Consider the following 23,441-nt stretch of genomic DNA (forward strand, 5'->3'; position numbering starts at 1 on the left):
CTTGGGTAGTGTGATGAGTAGGGATGGAACTTTGGGGGATGAAGTGCATGAAAGGGTACAGCAGGGAAGGAAGGTTGTTGGTTCACTGAAAGCAGTGATGAGAAATAGGGAGGTGAGTATGGAAGTCAAGAAGTCACTGCATGATAGCATTGTGATCCCTACCCTGACGTATGGAAGTGAGGCGTGGACCTTGCAAGAGGGGAACAAGTCAAGAGTGAGAGCAGTGGAAATGAGTTACTGGAGAGGAGCATGTGGAGAGACGTGGAGGGACAGGTTGACGAATGAAGAAGTGAAGGAACGTTGTGGGGTGGATGTGGATGTGGTTGAGAAGATTAGGAGAAATACACTGAGGTGGTTTGGACATGTGGAGAGAATGGAGAATGAAAGACTGACTAAGAGGGTGTATGTAGGTGAGGTGGAGGGAGGGAGAGGGAGGGGTAGACCAAGGATGAGGTGGAGGGATGGAGTTGAGAGGTATATGAGGGAGGAGGGGGTGAGTTGGGGGGAGGGTAGTCAAATGGTGGGTGACAGAGCGACTTGGAGGCGTTTTGTCTGCGGCCACCCTTTGCGGGATTAGGGCGTCGGACTATAGATAGATAGATTGATAGACTTAGAAGGCTGGAGTGAGGTGCATAATGGAAGGGCTGGGGGTGTAGGCTAATTTCCGAGGCAGGTGGTGAGGCTACTGCACCCTGCCAGCTCTGGCACCTCCATCTTGCTCTGCCTCTGCTGCCTCCGCCTCCACACACAAACACATCTATCCTGTGCTGCATCTCTTCTGTGGCAATAGCAGCGAACAAGTGATGATCACTTTCTGTGTGTTGCAGTTTGTTTGTGTTTTCTTGCTGCTAACAGTGGGTTTTTTGCATGAAACTTGGTGCTTGGGAATGTTTGCAGGCCCATGCTAATCATGAATCTGCGAACAAAGATGACGCTAAGTTTGGGGCTTTACTGTACAATAAATATTATGCACACCATAGGGACCATACAGTGACTGTAGGGATTGTAAGAACAAATCACAAGAGTATTTTATTGATGTTCATATGCACCTACGTGCATTTTACACATTACAGTACATATTCAAGTACATGGATAGATACATACATCATCTAATCCTGTGTTGCTGCACGAGGAGCATAGGAGCTTGGAGCTTGGTAAGTTGGTCCTGACATTTAAGATGAGAGTGACCAGCCTCACTCATCTGTGAGTGGCATTACGTGAGCAATAAACCCCAATATCCCTTGAATATAAACTTACACAGGCACAATATGGCAGGAGTGCCTTAATTACCCACTAACTCACCAGGTGCCATCGTTTGGTTATATGGTTACCACCCAGCATAGTAAATGGTTTCCTGGTGTACAGGAAACCATTTGGCTTGTCACTCAGTGTAGAGTCACCCTTAGACAGAACGAAGAGGAAGGAAAGGAGGAAAGAAGAGGAAGGAAGAGAGGAAAGGGCAGTCACCCAAGTCAAGTAAAAGAGAAAAAAGTGACTAACACATACCCTTGGAGTTGGGAAGGGGGGAGGGGGAGAACCATAAAACCTCCTCCAGCCTCCTCTCCCAATAACAGCCATACAAGATGTCCTGATCCATCGTTTGACACTAAACAAAATATCCTAAGCCATTTTTTACTCCAAACAAGATATCTTAAACTGTTGTTTGATGCCAAACAAGATATCCTGAACTATTGTTTGATGCCTGACAAGATATCTTGAACCGTTTCCTGAACTAATTTTTGACAACAAACAGGATATCCAGAACCATTGTTTGACACCACTCAGTCTCAGTAATACAGTTGTCATGGCCTGTCCTCCAAGTTTCTCTCTCTTCCTGACTCTACTCATTTTCCTTTTGTCATTTAAACTCAGCTGACTGAGAGCAGCGACAGCATTTCCTTTCTTTTTTCCTCCTACTGTATAGAGAATTACCAAGTGCAGAGCGGGGGCCCAGTTTATTCAACGTTTTGCCAAAGCTGGCTTCTTCCGGAATAACACACACATGACACAGTCATCACCATTAATAGGCCATACAACGAGATGACAGTGATGACAACAACAGCAAGTGATGAACAACCTAAACAATCAGCCTGGCTTCCCAGTAGTCAGTAGGTATGATATAGGTTTGTTTGGCTATAGTAAACCTTTATTTTGATTCATATTTTTACAGGCAGATAGGTGGTAGGTGGTGGCGACCATCATCCACTCACTTAGTGGTAGGTGGTGGCGACCATCATCCACTCACTTTATGTAGTGTTGCCTACTTCTTCCGTAGCCTTTATCATTTTTTTTTTTCTGTGCCTGCCCTCCTCTCTTCCTATTTCTCCCATCTTTCCTGTCACTTCTTATTGCTTTTCTTTCATTAAATGGTGGCTTTACATTGAGTGACAAGCCAAATGGTTTCTTGTAAGCCAAGAAACCATTTACAACGCTGGGTGGTAACCATATAACCAAATCCTATGTGGCAACAAGTTTGTGAGTGGAGGGTTAGTGCCCCTCCCTGTAAAACAAATAACTCAAAGTCAATGGCCACCCCTTACGGGATTATGGTGTTTGACAATAGATAGATAGATAGATAGGTGGTAGGTGGTGGTGACCATCATCCACTCAGTGTAGTGCTGCCTGCTTCTTCCTTCACCTTTATCTTTCGTTTTCAGTGTCTGCTCTCGTGTCATCATATTTCTCCAATCTTTCCTGTTGTATTTTATTACTCTTCTTTCTTTTTCTGGTGGCTTTACTTTGAGTGGCAAATGTAATGGTCTCTTGTAAGCCAGGAAACCATTTACAACACTGGGTTTTAACCACATAACCAACTAACACGTGTTCCGTACATGTCAAGAAGCGGGTTGGCAGAGGGTTAGTGCCCCGCCCCTTAACCCCTTAACTGCGGGGCATCACTTTCGTGACGCTTGGGAGCAAGGGATCATACCGCGGGGCAACACTTTTGTGATTCTGTGTTATTTTGAATTCGCCCGGGCTTTCAAGTGGTGGCTTGTATCATCTGTCAGTACTGCTAATGTCCAACACTAGTCAGCATTCCTAATCTCATCTGTACTCCCATCCATTGTTGACAATTTAGCCATTTCTCCCCGTTCTTGACTCCCCTCCATCACCCTATCATCTCGCCTGCCCGGCCGTGTTATGCTAAGTAAATCTTCCCTGGAATTTTTCACTGATTTCATCCATTGAAATAAGCCCTATGCCCTATTCTTATACCAATTAATATATACAAGAAAGAAATATGGTAAGTGAGAGTGCCCTACACCTAGAATTGGCTAATTATCACCTGACAACACCTCACATGCACTCGTTAGCTAATTTTCGCTGTTTATTTCCCCTTGAAATATGCCGTGTAATCTATTTTCGTAATAAAAATATATATAAGAAAGGAAGGGAGAAGCCTAAGTGATATTTACAATCATGTGGAACTACCTAATTATTGCAGGCCACCACACTGTGTTCTACGCTAAGTAAATCTTCCCTGGAATTTTCCACTGATTTCATCCATTGAAATAAGCCCTATGCCCTATTCTTATACCAAATAATATATACAAAAAAGAAATAAGGTAAGTGATAGTGCCATACACCTGGAATTGTCTAATTATCACCTGACAACACCTCACGTGCACTCGTTCGCTAATTTTCGCTATTTATTTCCCCTTGAAATATGCCGTATAATCTATTTTCGTAATAAATATTCATATAAGGAGGGAAGGGAGAAGCCTAAGTGATATTTACATTCTTCTACTGATAAAGCAGATCTCTTCGCACAGACTTTCTCCTCCAATTCCACCTTAGACGATTCCGGTGCTGTTCCTCCATCACTTCTCCCCTCTGACTTACTCATGGCTGACATTAAAATTTCTTCAGTTGATGTATTTTCTGCCATCACTGGCCTCAGTACTAACAAGGCATATGGGCCTGATGGGGTCCCTCCTGTTGTTCTCAAGAACTGTGCTTCTGTGCTTACACCCTGCCTAGGCAAACTCTTTCGCCTTTGTCTGTCAACTTGTACCTTTCCTTCTTGCTGGAAGTTTGCTCTCATTCAGCCAGTCCCAAAGAAGGGTGACCACTCCCAACCCTCCAACTATCGTCCAATTGCTTTAACGTCCTGTATTTCAAAAGTTTTCGAGTCAATTCTTAATAGAAAAATTTTAAGGCATCTTTCCTATCACAATCTTCTTTCCGATCGTCAGTATGGGTTCCGTCAGGGACGCTCCACTGGCGATCTTCTCACCTACCTTTCAGACTCCTGGTCATCCTCCTTTCGGGACTTTGGCGAAAGCTTTGCCATTGCACTTGACATCTCAAAGGCTTTCGATCGAGTCTGGCATAAATCTTTAATTTCCAAACTGCCCTCCTGCGGTTTCTATCCTTCTATCTGTGCCTTCATCGCTAGCTTCCTTTCTGGTCGTTCTATAGCCGCTGTTGTAGACGGCCATCGTTCTTCTCCTAGATCTATCAACAGTGGTGTTCCTCAGGGCTCTGTCCTATCACCAACTCTCTTCCTTTTATTCATCAATGATCTTCTAAGCTGTACATCTAACCCTATCCACTCATACGCTGATGACTCCACCCTTCACCTTTCCATTCGGTTCCCGCAACGCCCATCTCAACAGTTACTTCAAGAAACAAGGGATGAGGCTATGGCACACCTAATGTCTGACTTGGCTCGTATCGCTGACTGGGGTAAAAATAATATGGTTGTCTTTAATGCATCTAAGACTCAGTTCTTACACCTATCAACCCGACAAAATCTTCCACAGGTATACCCATTAATGTTTAATAATATTCAGCTTAATCCTGCATCATCCTTGAACATGCTTGGGGTTTCATTTACTCGGGACTTATCTTGGAAAGACCATATTACATCTCTTGTAAAATCTGCTTCCAAGAGATTGGGTGTGCTAAGCCGACTCCGCTCTTTCTTTACCCTGCACAATTGTTGACTCTATACAGAGGTTTTATCCGCCCCTGTGTGGAGTACAACTCTCATGTGTGGGGAGGCTCCCCACATGCAGCTCTTCTCAATAGGGTGGAGTCAAAGGCTTTTCGTCTCATTAACTCTCCTCCTCTTACTGACTCCCTTCAACCTCTGTCTCTTCGCCGCACTGTTGCATCTTTATCTCTTTTCTATCGCTACTTTAATGGTCACTGCTCCTCTGAACTGTCTGCTTGCATTCCTCCACCTCTACGACGGGCGCGTAGCACCCGTCTGGCAGCAAACTCTCATCCCTTTGCTGTCCAACTCTCTAATGCAAGAGTTAACCGTTACTCCCAGTCTTTCATTTATGCAACAGGTCAGCTCTGGAACTGTCTCCCTCTATCTGTATTTCCTGCTGCCTATGATCTCCAGTCTTTCAAACGCAGTGTGTCCAGGCATCTCAAAATGATCGGATCTTGAATTTGGCTCTCTTTTGTATTTTGTTTTTCTCTTGGAGGGAACTGTTACTGCGGGCCATGGCCTTTGGTTCCTTCTTCCTCGCATTAAAAAAAAAAAAAAAAAAAAAAAAAACTGGAACTACCTAATTTATTATGTATTGTCTTGGTTTCCTGCCAGTCATTTCATTGTTATATATTAGCAGGTCTCACAGGGCTGAAGTTGGTAGTATTGCACTCACCCTAGCCAGGCAGCAGGAGGCCACTACTATCCGTTCACTGTCGTCTTTGAAGGTGGGAGTATGTCTGATTAGCTCCTGCTAACTTCCGCCGCTTTTTATCCCCATGCAAAGGGCCCTGTGACCTATACCCCCTACTAAACCTCGTGTGGAAAGAGGTAAAGGGCTGACAATTATTGATAGAGAATGACTACGATCTTTTTATTGAGTAAAACAGTGCAAGTGGAATTGTAAATAATGTGTAAGTAATGCGTAAACAGCAAGTGAAAGTAATGAATGTAAATATAAGTGAACAGTGGAAAATAGTTTTATAAGTTACTTCAGGTGACAATGCATAACACTGTGTAAATAAAATAGAAATGTAAATAATGTAAATAAAATAGAGAATGTAAATAGAAATGTAAATGAGTAGTATTATGAGAATACGAGTATATATACTAGGAGCAATGAAAGTGAAAGTTTCACTCTAGCATGTATGAATACTATGAGTTATGAGAGTGAAGGTGAAAGTGACATTCACTCTCAATGCTAGTATACAGGACGAGAAAGTGAATGCTACGTATTTTACTGAAAGAAATTGAATCCCTACAGTGACAGTAAACTACTATTACCGAAGGAAACTTATGGATAAAGACTGTAGATATATATATGTGTTATATAGTAACAGAAATATAAACTGTGAGTGTTTTTATGAATAATAGACAACACTAGCAGCGAACGATCGGAAGTGGGATGGTCGTACACCCTCGTAATTTTCATTGCTTTCACAGTCTTTTTTTTTTGGAGTACAGATTCCAAACTATTTGAGAATCATAGAATAGTGTTTCTAGTGATAATATCAGGCTGTGGTAATCATATTACGAGTTGTCGGGAAGTGTAAAGTGGAGACTTCGTTACCCAACTTCAGAGGTCTCCAAAAGTCCTACGGTACTTGACGAAGGCTCAACAAACACCCAAGGAGAAAGCTGAAGGTATGTACCATAAGTACATATGATTTTAATATTCTAGGACTAATAATTGATTTTTGGTAAATATTTTTAGAGAGTCTGTTGGAACGCGAATATGCCTGCGGGAGCTGCAAGTCAAAGCAAAACAAGCCTGCGGTTTAAGGGTTAAAACAACTAACTCAAAGGCAGACGACCACACCTTACAGGATTATGGTATCTGGCTATAGACAGACAGATAGAGATAGAGGAGCTGATTCTTAACATCTTCAGAGTATTTTAGAAAAATCTTATGAAGGAAAGAAGCTGCTCCATTTTAATTTTCTAAGATTCATTCTCCTGCATATGTTTTTGGTTTACTGAACCAACACAAGCCCAATATACCTTTATGTCCTATTGTTTCATGTGTAGGTACATTGTTACACAAATTAGCTGAGTTTTGGCTCGAGCATTATCTAAAAAGGTTGGTACTGTCAGTTGTAATTAGAAAGTGTACGGTCGTGATGGGGTCTTCCTGTTGGTCTTAAGAACTGTGCATCTGTACTGATAGTGACACCCTGTTTTAGCAAATTCTTTTTTTTTTGCCAGTGTTTTTCATCTTGAATCTTTCCTTATTGTTGGAAGATTGTTCTTAGTCAGCCTGTCCCAAAAAAAAGTGACCAGTCCCAAACCTGAAACTGTTAGCCAGTTGCTTTAGTATTGTACATTGTTCCTAAAGTCTTTTAGCCTGTTTTCATCTAGAAGGTTTTGAGACAGTTTCCATTTATTATATTCTTTCTGATTACCAGTGTGGGATCCCTCAGGGATGCTGCACGGGTGATTATCTTGCATTCCTCTGTGACACAGTCTTTCTGTTTTCAGAATTTGCATGAAATCTTTTCTGTTGTGGAGTCAAAGATCTTTTATTTCATTAACTCACCTCCTCTCACTGACTCCATGCAGCCTATTCTTTTATATAACCCTATTCTTACATGGTACAAAGTTGCATCTCTGTCCCTTGTATTGTAAATTACTGTTTTGGTTTCTGGTTACTTTTCTTCTAAATTCTCTGCATGCAGTCCACCCCAGTAGCAAATCTATGACAGGCCTGCTGCACCTGACGGTTACACATTCTCACCCCTTAACTGTCCAGCTCTGTGAGTCTCTAATGTAAGAGTGAGCTAGCACTCGCAGTCCTTCATGTTTGGCGGACAGCAAATCAGGTCAGGAATTGTCATCTTCATTCTCTCATTCCAGCTAATAATGCATTATGTCTAAGCATCTCAAAATGAACAGATCTTGAATTTAACTTCTTTTTTGCCAGTCGTAATTTTGGGAAAAGTTTTGCAGCCTTTGTGCTTTGGGTTCTTTCGTTTCTTCAGTTTAAAAATAAAATATATATATATATAGTCATGTAGTCAGTGTTGTTGCTCAATCCTGGTCTGTGTGATTGATCAGACCCATCAACTGCAAGTAAGCAACTGCCCCAGTGGGACTGTTCCTTAGGTTTCCTACACCATTGATCTTTGTCTCTGTGTTTTAGTGTGGAATGTACTGTGCAGTGGGAACCTATCCTGCAAGTGGGGCACTTGTGATCTGTTGTCCCAGCCAATTTCACCACCACTCTCATTACCAGCAATAAACCTGAACACAGGTACTCCCCTCATATCACATTTAATGTACATGTGCCACACACACACCATCGACTAATAGTAAGGTCCTTGGAGTGGCATATGACACTTGACTCACCTTCACCGACCACATACAAGTCATCAGGAGGTGGTGTACCCCCAGACTCGGTGCTCTCAGGACAACCACAGGGCAAGACTTTGGGCAGCAAAATGAAACTCTCTCCACAAACAGTACTTTAGGTCAGTGATGTCCTTTTCCTCCCTGGAATCGGGTCCCATCCTATCCAACACTCCCTACAAAACCTTGCAAGCCATACAGAACAACACAGTCATGTTGGAGTCCAGGAAACCTGTTCAGTGCAAATAATTTTGTCCCTTTTGGGCATTTTATCCTCCTCATCCTCTTGTGGGAATGAAGGGCAGAATGATGATGAGGCTGCTGTTTATGATCAATATGATGAGTAACATGTCCAAAGCAACTGCCCTGTCCAGAAGCTTTGGGTTGGGAGATCACAGAGGTCCAAAGTGCTGGGATTATGATGAATAACAGGGCCAAAGCAACTGCCCTCTCCAGTTGCTTTGGGTGAAGAGATCACAGAGGAGAAAGCTTGTGAGAAGAATTGTCAGGTACACGTACTGTGTTTATTGAACACATGGATGTAAACAGCATGACAAGGGGAATAGTTGGTGGTGATGTTATCACACTGAAAAGGCAGACCTAGTCTAACAGATATTATTTATTATTACATCACTTCAGGGTGCCTCCCCAGTGAATAATATACTAAAATTGTGTAGTAGTAGTATGAATGAAATTAAAAAGTGTCATTAGATTGAAGGGATCAGTATGATGCAAAGTATACTTTGTGACACGGCATATCTTACTTATCGTATACCTGTGAGTATATTGTTCCAGTACTAAATATAAAATTTGCTGTGAATGTAATAGACATTTTGTTCTTTTACAGCTCTTGTTAGTTTTTACAAGAGACTGAAGTTGTGAATAACCAAGTCACCCATATCATGATTTACAGGTCCTTGACTCGGGTACAGCTGATTTTCCCAATATCAGTGCAGCTCAAAAGTCACCATTGGCCAAGTTGCTCTTCAGAATAGAGGGTGTTCAGGGAGTCTTCTTGGCAACGGATTTCCTAACAATTACTAAGGTTAGTCCATAGCTTTATAACACTTAGTAGAAGAATGAAAGGCATGACCTTCTAGTATTAGTAGGCTACATTGTACCATGAACCATTCAGTGTAGAAAAAGAGCGCTGTATCAGAATGTTTTAGTACGTAGTAAGTAGCTGGCAACCATCGATATATGGAGGTACAGTACTTCCTTAGGAGTGATGCATAAGTATAAGCTTGGTAGCCACCCACAATCATTCTGTTTTAGCAGGAATTGAGAGGGTTCAAAAGCACTGTATACAGAATCAGAATCCAGGCTGAGAGACTTGCATATTTTCAAATCTTCCTGAATATCTAAAGAGTTCTTCTTCCATAACTACAGTGGGTATCCATTGAGAAGGGGGTGAAAGAAATCTACCCACTATATATAGTGGCACTGTGTACCGTGGGTTGAGCAGAGCAGCTGTAGCATCCACCTGCAAACCAAACCTTCTCATATTTCCCTGCACCTTGCCATGAGGAAGGACCCTGATCTAATTCTGGTGAAGAACTGTCTACTGCAAGGGACCACTAGTTACCTAAACATTGTATGTACTGTATTGCACATGTAGGATGGCCCCTCAAGAGCACTTACCTGTGGTTGATGCAGATGCACAGCCAGGCAGACCAGGGTTAAGCAGCAATAACAACTACTCCCTGTTTGTCATGAAGGTAACTGGGTGAAGGGGCTAGAAATCTTACTGTTTATGAATTATCTGCCCAGAAAAAGTTACGAAAGTCCCAGTCTTTGTGTCTTGTACAGTTGCGAGCAGATGACTCGAGGCCACCTACTCCACCAACATGTTTGGTGTTTTATCTGGTAACAGTGGTAGCTATGAACTTGACCGAGATCCAGTCGGCTGTTCTGGCGAAACAAACCCAGTGATAATTTGTCAGTGTGCAGTTCTAACTGGTCTCCAATCAGTATAATGCATGTAAATGTGTTATACTGATAATGATTAACGTGTCATACACATGGTAGATATATTTATAACCATAGTATTACAACATACGATGCCAAGTAGTGGTTCATTCATTCATGTGAAACACACGGGTGTTGGTAGTGATTTATTTTGTTCGACCATTGTCGTGAACCAAACAACCCTTACCAGTTTTCAAGAGATATGCCGTAGGGTTATCGTTTCCCCGCAACCCCACATTATTATCACAAAAATACTGTCATGCCAGTCATCCATCACCGTGAACCTCACTTTCGTCAACCTCTGAATCCGAAGCACATGGGAAAGTTAAAGGTTCACACCATAGTATGTGGAAGAGGGGGAGGGGGATGTGGGAGTTATAAGGAGGATGGTGGGTCAGGAAGGGAGGGACAAGGTGGGACGTCTGATGGAAGGGGGGGTGGATGGCATTGGTTTCCCCTTTGTCAGTACACTGTATATATATATATATATATATATATCTGTATTTCCAATAATTCATACAGGATAGCCAACCTTACCGCCCTGAAAGTAGATCTCCCACCTCGACCCCAACCTTCCACACCCATTGTCTTCCTCTCTCCCAGACCCTCCAATTCCTCCTCCCCACCCTTCCTCACCCATCGTTCTCTTCACGCCCACATCCTCCTCCTTCTCCCAACCCTTCCTCACCCACCACCCTCCTCGTCCCACCTCCTGCTTCCCCTCCTATAGCAATAACTATGGTATGCACCTTTACTCTCCCAGTTGCATCAGATTCGCTGATAACAGGTTTATGTGTCTCAGGTTGACGAGGCGGGGAGAAGGGCATCACAAATTATTTGTGATCATGCTAGGTTGCGGGGATGCTGATAATCCTACGGCATGTCTCTTGATAACTGGTAAAGATTGGTTCACAACGATAGACGAACAAAATATATCACTACCAATACCCGTGTGTCTCGCATGAATGAACGCACCACTAATTGGACGCCTAGGTTGTAATATTATGGTTATAAATATATCTACCATGTGTATGACAAATTAATCATTATCAGTATAATACGTTTACTTGCATGATATTGACTGGGGACCAGTCAGAACTGCACATTGACAAATTATCACTGGGTTTGTTTCGCCAGAACAGCCGACTGAATCTCGGTCAAGTTCATACCCATCACTGTTACCAGAAAAAACACCAACATGTTGGTGGACTAGGTGGCCTCGAGTCATCTGCTCGCAACTGTACCTGCCCAGGACCCAGTATAGTTAAACAGAATTTCAGTAAGGGGATTGTAGCTCCAGTTGAATAGGGTAGCACTCCCTAGGCAGATGGTCATTGCTAAAGCTAGGGCTACTGTTGACTACCTTTCAGAACAGTCCGTCTTTTTCATTATGGTGCAGTGTCTATAATCCAAAATAAATGTAGTTGAGATTAAAGTCCTTTTGGAAATATGAATTTGTTGTAAATTTGAAATTCTCTGCTATTGCAATCAGTTGTTGCTGTTTACATGGGGTAGTTTTGGATTGGATGATGATTATGATGATGATGATTATACTGAATACAGACATCCACTTGTTCCTCTGCATTTGGTTGTGTGGTAACTGTATCCATGCCATAATTCATACAGGACCAGTCCTTATTTCAGTGAGGTATAGCTTCCTAACAGAGTTTCACCAAATATCCAGTTTATTAACCCCCAAATAGCTTCCATGACCTGTCTTACAAATCCAACCGCAACACTAGCCAAGTACAATAATAATGTGTACAGTAATAATGATAATAAAAATTGACTTCTTTATTATGCAAATACAGTTAAATCACGATGAGAAAGCATATCAGTAGATATAAAACTGTACACCATTGTGTTGATCCAGTTGCATGTTGTTGTGGACCTTACCTGATCAGAGGGCTGTTGAACACATTGTTGCATTTTTTAGAGATTTCAGCACCAATTTTCAAGATGTTATTCACCTTGATGGCCAGTAGTGTGGATTATTATTATTATTTCATACTTAAAGGACGCCTTCTGCGACCTCCACTCAATGTCAGAAGGCCAGAAATGAGTTATAACTCAGGAACTGGTGGCCCAAGTGGACTAGATATTGATTTATTCTTCAAGTTAAATATCCTTCAGAGAAATTACCAATATGCCGGGAATCGAACCCAGGACTCTCAGATGAGAGCCAGGCAGCATACCATTACACCACGACCAGGTAAAAGTTAACTCACGTTATCACAATCTTGTAACCAACGTCCCTCGGCCCCCACTGTGGGCCCGAAGAGGGTGAGTTAACCCCCTGGCACTCGGGCAAGTAGATGCTTTTAATCTATCCCAAGCACTTACGGCAAGTCAGAATGAAGGGAGAACCTGTATTTTTACACAGGAAAAATCATCAGAGAAATTACCAATATGCCAGGAATCGAACCCAGGACTCTCAGGTGAGAGTCAGGCAGCATACCACTACACCACGATCAGGTAAAAGTTAACTCACGTTGTCACAATCTTGTAGTGGTATGCTGCCTGGCTCTCATCTGAGAGTCCTGGGTTCGATTCCCGGCATATTGGTAATTTCTCTGATGATTTTTCCTGTGTAAAAATACAGGTTCTTTCTTCATTAAATATCCTTCTTTCCGTCCATCCTCTTCTGTCATTCTTTCCATGTCCTTCTGCCTACGGGTGACTTTACACTCCTTCTTCTGTCTTTTTTTCCTTCATTCATTCCTTTTCCTTCTGCCTGTGGTTGACTCTACACTGAGTGACAAGGCAAATGGTTTCCTGTACACCAGGAAACCATTTACTATGCTGAGTGGTAACCATATAACCAAATTTTGGCATCTGGTGGTTTAGTGGGTAATTATTGCACTCCAGTCGGATTGAGCCGGTGAAGGTTTATATCCAAGGGATGGTTGGGGTTGATTCCTCATGTAATGCCACTCAAGGATGAGTGAGGCTGGTCACTCTCATCTTAAATGTTGAGACCAGCTGCCTAGCCCAGGGCTTCTACGCTCCTCATGGAGCAATGTAGGATTGGATGATGGATGGATGGATGGATAAAGGATTTTAACGGTACCCTGCTGTAACAAAAATTGCACTATGTAGCAACATTTTTGCTGTGTTATGGTAACAAAAAAACAAAAAGCATACAGAAATCGGATCATCATAACGTAGATTGCAGTATTATTTCTGTAAGACATTGAGTGTGACCCCAGTTTAGAGTCTTTAAGCAAACTAGAATTCCAAGGGGTCCAGTGAGGGGCACAAATAGCGGATAAGTGAATGTTGGTCAAGCGGAAATCCATTAATCTTGGTTCTGATTCTTGAGAACTCTCCGTTATCACAGTATCATAGGGGAGAGTATTCCAGAGTTTAGTGATTGACAGTGTAAAACATCTAGATTATTATGACATGTATTGCATGTAGGCCTGATTACAGTAATCCCTTGATTATCTGACGTAATAGAGCCATCGGTGCTTCTGTATCTGGACGAAACCTGGATATAGAGCAATACTCTACCTACCTCTATCCTACCCACATGTACAGTACTCCTAATTGTGGCAGTATTCGTTCATTCAGTTATTTAGACATCAAAACACACGTGGGAATATCCAGTATAATGCAAGACACTCAGAAAACAATGCATAAACAACAAAAATCCATAAATACCTTACCTGTATGTACAGTATCCCACCTAATTGTGGTAGTGTTCTTCGGTCTTTCAGTTATTTAGAAATCAAAACACACATGGGAATATCCAATGCTGTGCCGGATGCAAAGAAAAACGCATAAACAACAAAAATCCACAAATAAATAAATGAATCAGATGATGATTGCAAAAAGAATTTTAATAAAGCACTGTAATGTACAGTACTTACCACCCATTGAATGGCGGAGAGGCGTCATAACCTGCTAGCATTCACCTGATGCACAGTAATCCCATGTGGTCTAGTGACTAACACAATCACTAGTGGAGGCTGTATCGATAGTGAAATATCTGTACAGGACTTCCGATACTAACTCGTTATCTGCAAATATTGATACTAATAGTGGTAGGTGGGGGCACTCACCATCCACTCACTCAATGTAGTGCTGCTCTGGGGTAACTGCCCTTTCCTTTCTTCCTTCCTTCTTTCCTTCTGTCCTCTTCTGTCTTTCTTTACTTCATTCTTTCCTCCTCCTCCTGCCTGTGAGTGACTACACTGAATGACAAACCAAATGGTTTCCTGTACACCAGGAAACAATTTACAGGGTGGTAACCATATAACAAAATTGTAGCTTCTGGTGGTGTAGTGGGTAACTGAGTGACTCCAGTCGGATTGAGCCTGTGCGGGTTTATATCCAAGGAGTGGTTGGGGTTTATTGTTCACTTAGTGCCACTTAGGGATGAGTGAGGCTGGCCACTCTCATCTTAAATGTCAGGACCAACTTGCCTAGCCCCGGGCTTCTACTCTCCTCGTGGGACAACGCAGGATTGGATGATGATGATGATGATGATTAATACTGATGGCTAGGTATCGATTACTATGGGTATGGTACTGGAATAGACTTTCCAGTTAACTGAAAATATATTTTCAGAAATTCTCTTTCATTGGGAAGTGATGATTTTAAGATTTATTAGCATAATGGTAGTTTTGGTGCTTATGTTCCTCCAAAATTACTGTAGTGGCCATATGATTATTTTAACTTGGACTGAGTCCTTGTTAGTAATTTTATTAACTTTTTAGGCAGTTCATTGGACTGAAAAGGCATTGATTACAAAACTGCCTAGCTATAGGTACTGGTAATCGATACCACCGATACTGGCCAACAAAGTAATTGGTATCGTGTGTAAATTTTATCACACGTGTTGCCCATCACTAGGAATTACTTAACAAATGTTGGAAAACTCCTCTTTCTCCAACCACTGGAGCTGGACAGTGAGTGGGACGTGCAGTACCCTCCACTGAACACAGCATTGCCATGTCTTTACAGGCCGGCCAGGCAACTTTGACCATTTGGTAGGGAGGCAGACGATCATTTTTGCTCGACTGGTGGATTAGGTTCTTTTACCAGCATACAGCCTAGCTCGAGAGTCTGGTCAGGCAACTTTGATCATTTGGTAGGGAGACGGACGGCCATTTTTTCTCAGCTGATGGGTTAGGTTTTTTTACCAGCGCATGGCTGAGCTTGGCTCAAGAGGCCGGCCAGACTACTTCGATCATTCGATAGGGAGGCGGATGGCCATTTTTGCTCAGCTGGTGGGTTAGGTTTTTTTTGTCAGTGCACAGTTCAGCGTGAGAGGCCGGCCAGGTGACTTTGATCATTCAGTAGGGAGGCAGACAGCCATTTGTACTTAACTGGTGGGTTAGGTTTTTTACCAGTGCGTGTCTCAGCTTGCCTCGAGAGGCGGCCAGGCGACTTTGATCATTCGGTAGGGAGGTGGACGGCCATTTTTTCTCAGAATGTGGGTTAGGGAGCATCCGAGTAATTCGAGCGGCCAGGGGACTTTGTTCGGTGAGGAGGCGGACGGTCATTTATGCGCGGCCTTTGGGCTAGGGTCTGTATTACTCGCGTGTGGCTGAGAGTGTCTGGGTGATCCAGGCGGCTGGGGGACTATGACCATTCGGTGATGAGGCGGATGGCCGTTTTTGCGCAGCAGGTGGGTTACGGTCTATTACCTGCACTTGGCCAGAGAGCCTGGCTGGCTGCCCAACAAATTTTTAAAATTTGTAGGCTGCCCAACCAGTGATGTCAGAAGTATTATGTTTGGATACAGACAAAGAAATCCAAATACGGACATAATAGAGCCAAGGCCAAATATTCAGTTACGGAGCACGTCTGGATATGGAGCGTCCGAATGATCGAGTGATTATTGTACAGTAATCACTGTACTTTCCGGACACCCACTTTCTGGACACCCCACTCACCGGACATTGTGGGCCTGGACCTTTGGAACCCAAAAATGCCCCAAAAAAGGAAAAAATCCCCCCAAAATCCGAATTTTTTCCCACCCGTAATTTGACATTGCCGTGTGGCGCCGAACAGCTGTTACACCATTGACCCTTCACTCCTTCCTTCCTCCCCCTTCCCCTGTCAGGGTTGCCATTTGGTATTTTTCATTACCAAATGTGGGCCAATTTGGTAATGAAAAAGTCATTTGGTAATGAATCAGAATAATGCAATACGAAATGGATTTTTCACATGTGTGAGGATACACAAGATGGAGATGGTGGATTGTTTGCTCTCTGTGATTAATCTGCTAGCCTATATAACGTGAAAATAATCAACATGCTGTTAGTTATCAGAAGAGTGATTACATGTATTTCCACTTGTATATATAATTAGTGAAGTATAAATGCTAGCTTTATGAATTTGGTAATGAAAAGTTTAATTTGGTAATGAAAATTGAGGAGTTTGGTAATGTGGCCATTGCGATCTGGCAACTCTGTTACCCCATCATCAACAGTCACAGCCTAACTCTGATCGAGAGATGCTTATCATAGTGGAAGCCACATGTGCTCGTTTTTTGTGGATAAACTGCAATACCTAACCACTAGACCACACGGGAATTTACAGTGTTGTACAGTGTTAAGAAATTAGAATTTAGAGTGCAAAGGATTAACTGTGGAGTGCAAACTGGCAGTTGAAAATGGTGTGGTGCAATTAACAATGTGCAGTTAAACAATTATAACTCACAGTGCAAAGAATTATTGTAAGTGCAGCACAACACTGGATTACTGTACGTGCTTCAAGAGCATTTTCACCACTGCCAAAGCCAGAGAAGGCAGCCACAGACGTGCTGTAAGTACCCTGGGTGAGGTACAGCCACTTCTAATTCCTCATTCTTTGGTTCCTTTTCATTTATTTCATGCTTTATGTCCATTATTGGTGTGAACAGGGTTGTAAATAGGTTTAAATATGAGCTATGCATGTCCGGTAGGGAGTTATTTAGGTGGCTTTCAAAGTTAGTTTGGGTTAGGGTCCTTAAGTACCAGTCCAGGGGCCAGGGACTTCTTGTAAGTACCCAGAATGTTTAATATTGTATAAACTCACCTCTAAAACCTCATTCTCTGGTTCTTTTGCGTTTATTTCAAGTCTTTTATGCCCCTTATTGGTGTGATTTGGGTCTTAAATAGGTGCTATGCATATCCAGTAGGGAGTTGTATATGTGTTTTTCTGAGTCAGGGTAGGTTAGGGTCCATAAGTACAAGTCCAGGAGGCTGGGGTCCATTTTCCGTATGGAACCACTTTCTGGACATGCTTTTGGCTCTATTACATCGGAAAGTGGAGGGATTACTGTATTAAATTATAATTGTTACAGTATCCAATGAAATAAACAGGTTGAAAAGGTGGTTAAAGTTTAGTATGCAAAGGATGGTCAGTAATTTTTGTGTTAAAGGTTGAGGCATTCTTTTTTCATTATTTTCTAAACAATATTCCTGATACATCTGTGTGTCTGTTTTAGTTATAACAGTAGACCTGGCAGTAGTTGTAAATTAGGTTTAGTAGGGAAACTCAGTGTTATATTTGTCTTTGGCAATCTCAAAGGATTAATTTTTATTCAAGGAATCACATTTATCCAAATTGTATTATATGTACATGTATCAGGTTCCATTTCACTGATTTTTAAACTTTAGTGCCATTATGGACAAGCTTTAGGAATTCTGCAAATAAGCTGCTGTTTCTGTCTCTGTGCTTTAAGCAAAGTCCATATACAGAATTTCTTTCATGCCTCCCTTTGAACCTTTTTTTTACAGCACTTTTGCATTGGTGGCACATTGAAGTTATGATATAAGTGATGTGAATGAAGCCGTATGAAGTGAGCTTGAGCTGACTTGGGTAGCTGCAGACTACAGCAGCATTTTGTAAGGAAAGACATTTTGGGGGGTATAATTTCATTCATGTTTTGGTAGTAAATTAATGCTTTCAGAATTATTTTGGAAAAGTGGTACTGTACAAGTATTGTCGATTTTGGGAATTCAGATAGTAGGAATTGCACTACATTTTATTAATACAGTACTGAGATTAGTCCTGCATATTCTCCTACACAAGTTCCATTTATTATTTACATGAAACTACAGGCACAGTATGATAAACAATCTTTCAACATTTTATCACAGTGGCTTTTACAACACAGCCTTGGAGTCACCAGGAAAAAGAGACCACAGATGTCCTTGTATGTGGTCCCTATTTCAGGGATATATCTTTGGCCATTGTCTAATGTACTCCTCATCAATTCCATTAACATTCATGGTTTTTCCACCAATTTTCATCTTTGTTTAGCTCCTCTGCTCTACAGAACCTCACTTCTTTCTCCCCAAGACTGTTGATGCATGCATTGACAACCTGCCGTAGTTCTGTTTCCTACATATTCCATATAGTCATATCAAGAGCCAAAGATTTTTTTTTTTTTTCACCGTATTTTCATAGACACCAGCCTAGCATATTCTTGTGTTCCTGAACTTGAATCTTCTGTTACCTCTTCATTGTCTGTGGCAGCCTTGACAATCTCTAGTTAAGCATGCAGGGCAAATTGTTCTGACTGGCCAGAAGTTTCTGACTGTCCCTCTTCTGCAAGTAGAATACATTCTTTTCATTAGTTATTTCGTGGAAATAATCTGTATTAGGAGGATATAATATTCACCACCAGATTTGGATCTTTTCTTAGTTTATGAATGCTCTAGGAGAGAGAACAGCCATTTTCTATCCCTAGTGATCTGCAACAGCTTGTTTATCACCTTGCTCATATTCTTTACCATCCTGGAGAGAGTTCCAACATAATTGATCTTTTTCTTACGGCTACTCCTTCTCCTTTCATTGTTAATATTTTCATCATTGGGCTTCATCATTCACAGTCTTCTGTTAGTAACCTGTCTCATTGCTCCAGTAAGGCCCATGGATGCTCCTGAGAAGTGCTCTCTGTGGCAATATGGCACTGCAGATTGGCAAACTGTCACACGGTACTCTTTGGAAATCCTTGGAATGTTTATTGGATTGCTTCCTTGGTTATGAGCCCTTTGAGGATGTTATGTATATGTACAGTACTATACATGGAAATAGGGTACATTCTTTTTCCTTATCTTCTTGAAATAAAAAAGCTTAGGTTTCAGCACATATATTTTAAAGTTATCCATAGCTAGAGTTACTGATTCAGTGGTTTTATAGTGACACACAGAATTTGTGACATGGAACATTTAGAATGCGATTCATAATTGATAGAAATCTAGAAAAAGTGATCACATGAAATAATTTGACAAAAGGTATAGTCTGGCAGTAATAACTACTAAATCCAGCTTTGACGACAACACAAACCCCCCCCCCCCATGCACACACACCTAACACTTTGCAGTCATCGACTGTAGCAAGCCAGTGTGCAAATGAGAGACGCATCCCATCTCCAATTTGAATTACCGTACATGAGCAGGCAAAAAAAATCACATAGTCACCTGACACTGCTTTATTTAGGCAGATTTTCACCACTTTCATGTGCTTTTTTTTAAGAGAGAGTAATCAAATGATGCTTGTTGGTTCAGTGGGTTAAAGTGTTCCAGCTAGATGGAGTCGGTAAGGGTTCCCATCTGAAGGATGGTTGGGGTTTATTGCTTACTTATTGCCACTTGGTTGTAAGTGTGGCTGGTCATCTTTGTCATAAATGTTGGGACTGAGCAGCCTAGTCCCAGGCCCCTATACTCCTGCTTATATGGAGCCAAATGGGACTGGATGATAGATGGATGGATGGTGAAATTTTCCTCTCATCATTCTTATAACTGTTGATTTAAAAGTCTTGATCATAAATTGTTGTCCTTGTATCTGTCAAAGTAGTTCGTAAGTGGGTGTGTAAAGAATATTGTAATAACCATTGCTTTAGGTGACTGATGAGACTGGGAAAGAAAGGATTATAACTAATTTCCAGGAGAAATAGGCCTCCATAACATTTTACTCATATTACAGACCATTTTTCAGTTTAATATTACTGTACAATCCCAGATATCTTAGATAACTGAGCTTATCAGGCAACTGGGAAAATTTACCGCAAATATATAATTAAAAATATAATACTGTGTGCCACATTGAATGTCCGCCCCTGCATGGGATAGTCACATGTCACATGAGACTGGATGAAGTCAGGCAGTGTGAAGTGAAGGTATTTCCGGTCAAGGTCGTTTCCTAGTTAATCCCCTTCCCAGCCCTCCTGCTCCCTCTTTCCTCTCCTCAAATTCATCCACCCTTAGTACCTCCACAAATCACCATTCAGCTTACTGCCACCAGTCAGTAAACAAGCACTTTCGCCATTGTGTTGTCATGTCGTGATAGCGATTTGTATACTCCATGATTCCTAAAGTGCATATTAATCATTAGCGCATTGTGCTCACCATGAAGCAGAAGCTCGACATATGCAATAGACTTGAAAAAGGTAAACATTCCAAGACGCTGGTAACAGAATTCTATCTATCTATCTATCTATCTATAGCCTGACGCCCTAATCCCGCAAAGGGTGGCCGCAGACAAAATGCCTCCAAGTCACTCTGTCACCCACCATTTGACTACCTTCCCCCCAACTCACCCCCCCCCTCCCTCATATACCTCTCAACTCCATCCCTCCACCTCATCCTCGGTCTACCCCTCCCTCTCCCTCCCTCCACCTCACCTACATACACCCTCTTAGTCAGTCTTTCATTCTCCATTCTCTCCACATGTCCAAACCACCTCTGTGTATTTCTCCTAATCTTCTCAACCACATCCACATCTACCCCACAACGTTCCTTCACTTCTTCATTCGTCAACCTGTCCCTCCAAGTCACTCCACATGCTCCTCTGAAGTAACTCATTTCCACTGCTCTCACTCTTGACTTGTTCCCCTCTTGCAAGGTCCACGCCTCGCTTCCATGCGTCAGGGTAGGGATCACAGTACCATCATGCAGTGACTTCTTAGCTTCCATACTCACCTCCCTATTTCTCATCACTGCTTTCAGTGTACCAACAACCTTCCTTCCCTGCTGTACCCTTTCACGTACTTCATCCCCCAAAGTTCCATCCTTACTCATCACACTACCCAAGTACTTGAATGCACTCACATTCTCCATATCCTCACCATCCAACCTCACTGCACACTCTGTGACTTCATTCCTTTCAAACACCATAACTTTACTTTTGTTTACATTAACTTTCAGCTTCCTCCTCCTACACACTGTCCCAAATTCATTCACCAAACAGAATTGAATGTTGGAAATTCCACCATTTGTGATGTCAAGTGTCGGAGTCCCAAGATCAAGGAATTTTTCATGAAAAGCAAGACAGATAAATCCATTGGGAAAAAGGCATTCGCTTCATTGACGGAAAATGTGTGGTACCGGCACGGTTTTCTACCTAATGAACCGACTCACCCAGCAAACTTGCAGTATCTTACAGTATCTTGGCAAGTCCGTTCTGTTCATTGTTATTCATTATTTTCTTCATAAAACATGGAAAAATAAAGAAATAAATCTTGAACATTTATCAGTGAACTGATTCTGGAAAGAAATGTTGTACAGTAGAATTATCACGACTCCCATACTCACACTTGTGTATACGACCGCGGCCCACCCATTTATTCCTCACCTGACTGCCGTCGCTCCACCCCTCATGCATGACTCAGCTGTTTTGCAGACTATCTATCTATCTATCTATTCCCAGACGCCTCAATCCCGTTCGGGGTGGCCACAAACAAAATCGCATCCACATTGCCCTGTCCCCCACCATTTCACTGCCCTGCTCCCAACTCACACCCCTCTCTCTCATATACCTCTCCACCCCATCCCTCCATCTCATCCTTGGCCTCCCCCTCCCTCTCCCCCCCTCCACCTCACTCACATACACCTTTCTCTTCAGTCTTTCACAGTCCATCCTCTCCACATGGCCAAACCACCTCAGTGTATTCCTCCTAACGCTTCCTATCTCATCCACATCCACACCACAACGCTCCTTTATAGCCTCATTTGTCAGCCTGTCTTTCCATGTGACTCCACAGGCTTCTCTTAAATAACTCATTTCCCCTGCTCTCACTCTTGACTTGTGTTCTTCCAACAACGTCCAAGCTTCACTTCCATACGTTAGAGTTATCACAATACTGTCATGTAGTAACTTTTTCACTTCCATGCTCACTTCCCTGTTTCTTATCACTGCTTTCAAGGAATCAGCAACCTTTCTTCCTTGTTGTACCCTTTCAAGCACTTCACCCTCCAAACCTCCATCCTTACTCATCACACTACCCAAGTACTTAAACGTACGCACATTTTCCAATTCCTCACCATCCAACCTCGCTGTACATTCACTGACTTGACCTCCTTCAAAGACCATCACTTTACTCTTCCCTACATTCACCTTTAGATTCCATTTCTTACACACTCTCCCAAACTCATCCACCTAGCCTTGCAGCTCCCCTTCGTCTTCACTCAACAACACAGTACTGTATCATCTGCAAACAACAGTACAGGGAGTTTCCAGACAATACAGTAAATACCTACGAATTGCAGGCACAGTAATTTTATCCAGCAAAACAAACCTTCATTTTTATCAGCTAGATTTTATCTCCTCTGCCAGTGCAAATGCGTTCTAAGATGAATTTGTACATCTTAGAATGCATTTACTTTGGCAGAGAAGATAAAATCTAAGCTGATAAAAATGGAGGTTTGTTTTCATGGATAAAATTACTCCCTTGCAATTCGTATGTATTTATTGCATCACCTGCAAAACAGCTGAGTGGTGAGTGAGTGAGGAAGTGACAGTGACCAGGTGAGGAATAAATTGGCAGATCACAGCCGTATACACAACTTTGGGTATGAGAGTCGTGATAATTCTGCTGTTCAACACTTCTTGCCAAAATCAGTTCATCAATAAATGCACATTTATTTCTTTATTTTATTTTCCTTGTTTTATGAATAAAATAAAGAATAATGTTTATAACAAAATGGACTTGTGCATTTTGCACTACTGCAAGACTGTGCAATCACGTGTGTTATGTCTGTGGAGTGTATTTAAGAGGGTGTTATATTTGAAATGGAATCGTTTGTGTGGCCCTGGATCTGAGTGGTACAAATAGTATAGCATATACTGCACTGATATAGCCTGTATATAAGAGTATACGGTACATCAGATATCCAGGAAAATTCAGTAACCGAGTAGGTAAATTCCCCAAGCTTCCTGGTTGACTGGAATTGTACTATAATTA

The 23,441-nt window shown here is 42.0% G+C and overlaps 1 protein-coding gene across 1 annotated transcript in view; it reads left to right on the forward strand.

The window, feature by feature from the left end:
• The window catches only part of LOC145413611 (NFU1 iron-sulfur cluster scaffold homolog, mitochondrial-like), a 72,080-nt gene that overhangs the window by 16,322 nt on the left and 32,317 nt on the right, over window positions 1-23,441 (forward strand). Inside the window, exon 3 of the mRNA XM_080283266.1 lies at window positions 9,204-9,335. Coding sequence (XP_080139392.1) covers window positions 9,204-9,335 — 132 coding nt within the window. The remainder of the gene's footprint in view (window positions 1-9,203; window positions 9,336-23,441) is intronic.

This window comes from Coenobita brevimanus, chromosome 97, assembly GCF_032717465.1.
Source record: "Coenobita brevimanus isolate Jiangsu-jjx chromosome 97, ASM3271746v2, whole genome shotgun sequence".
In the NCBI taxonomy this organism is placed as follows: domain Eukaryota; kingdom Metazoa; phylum Arthropoda; class Malacostraca; order Decapoda; family Coenobitidae; genus Coenobita; species Coenobita brevimanus.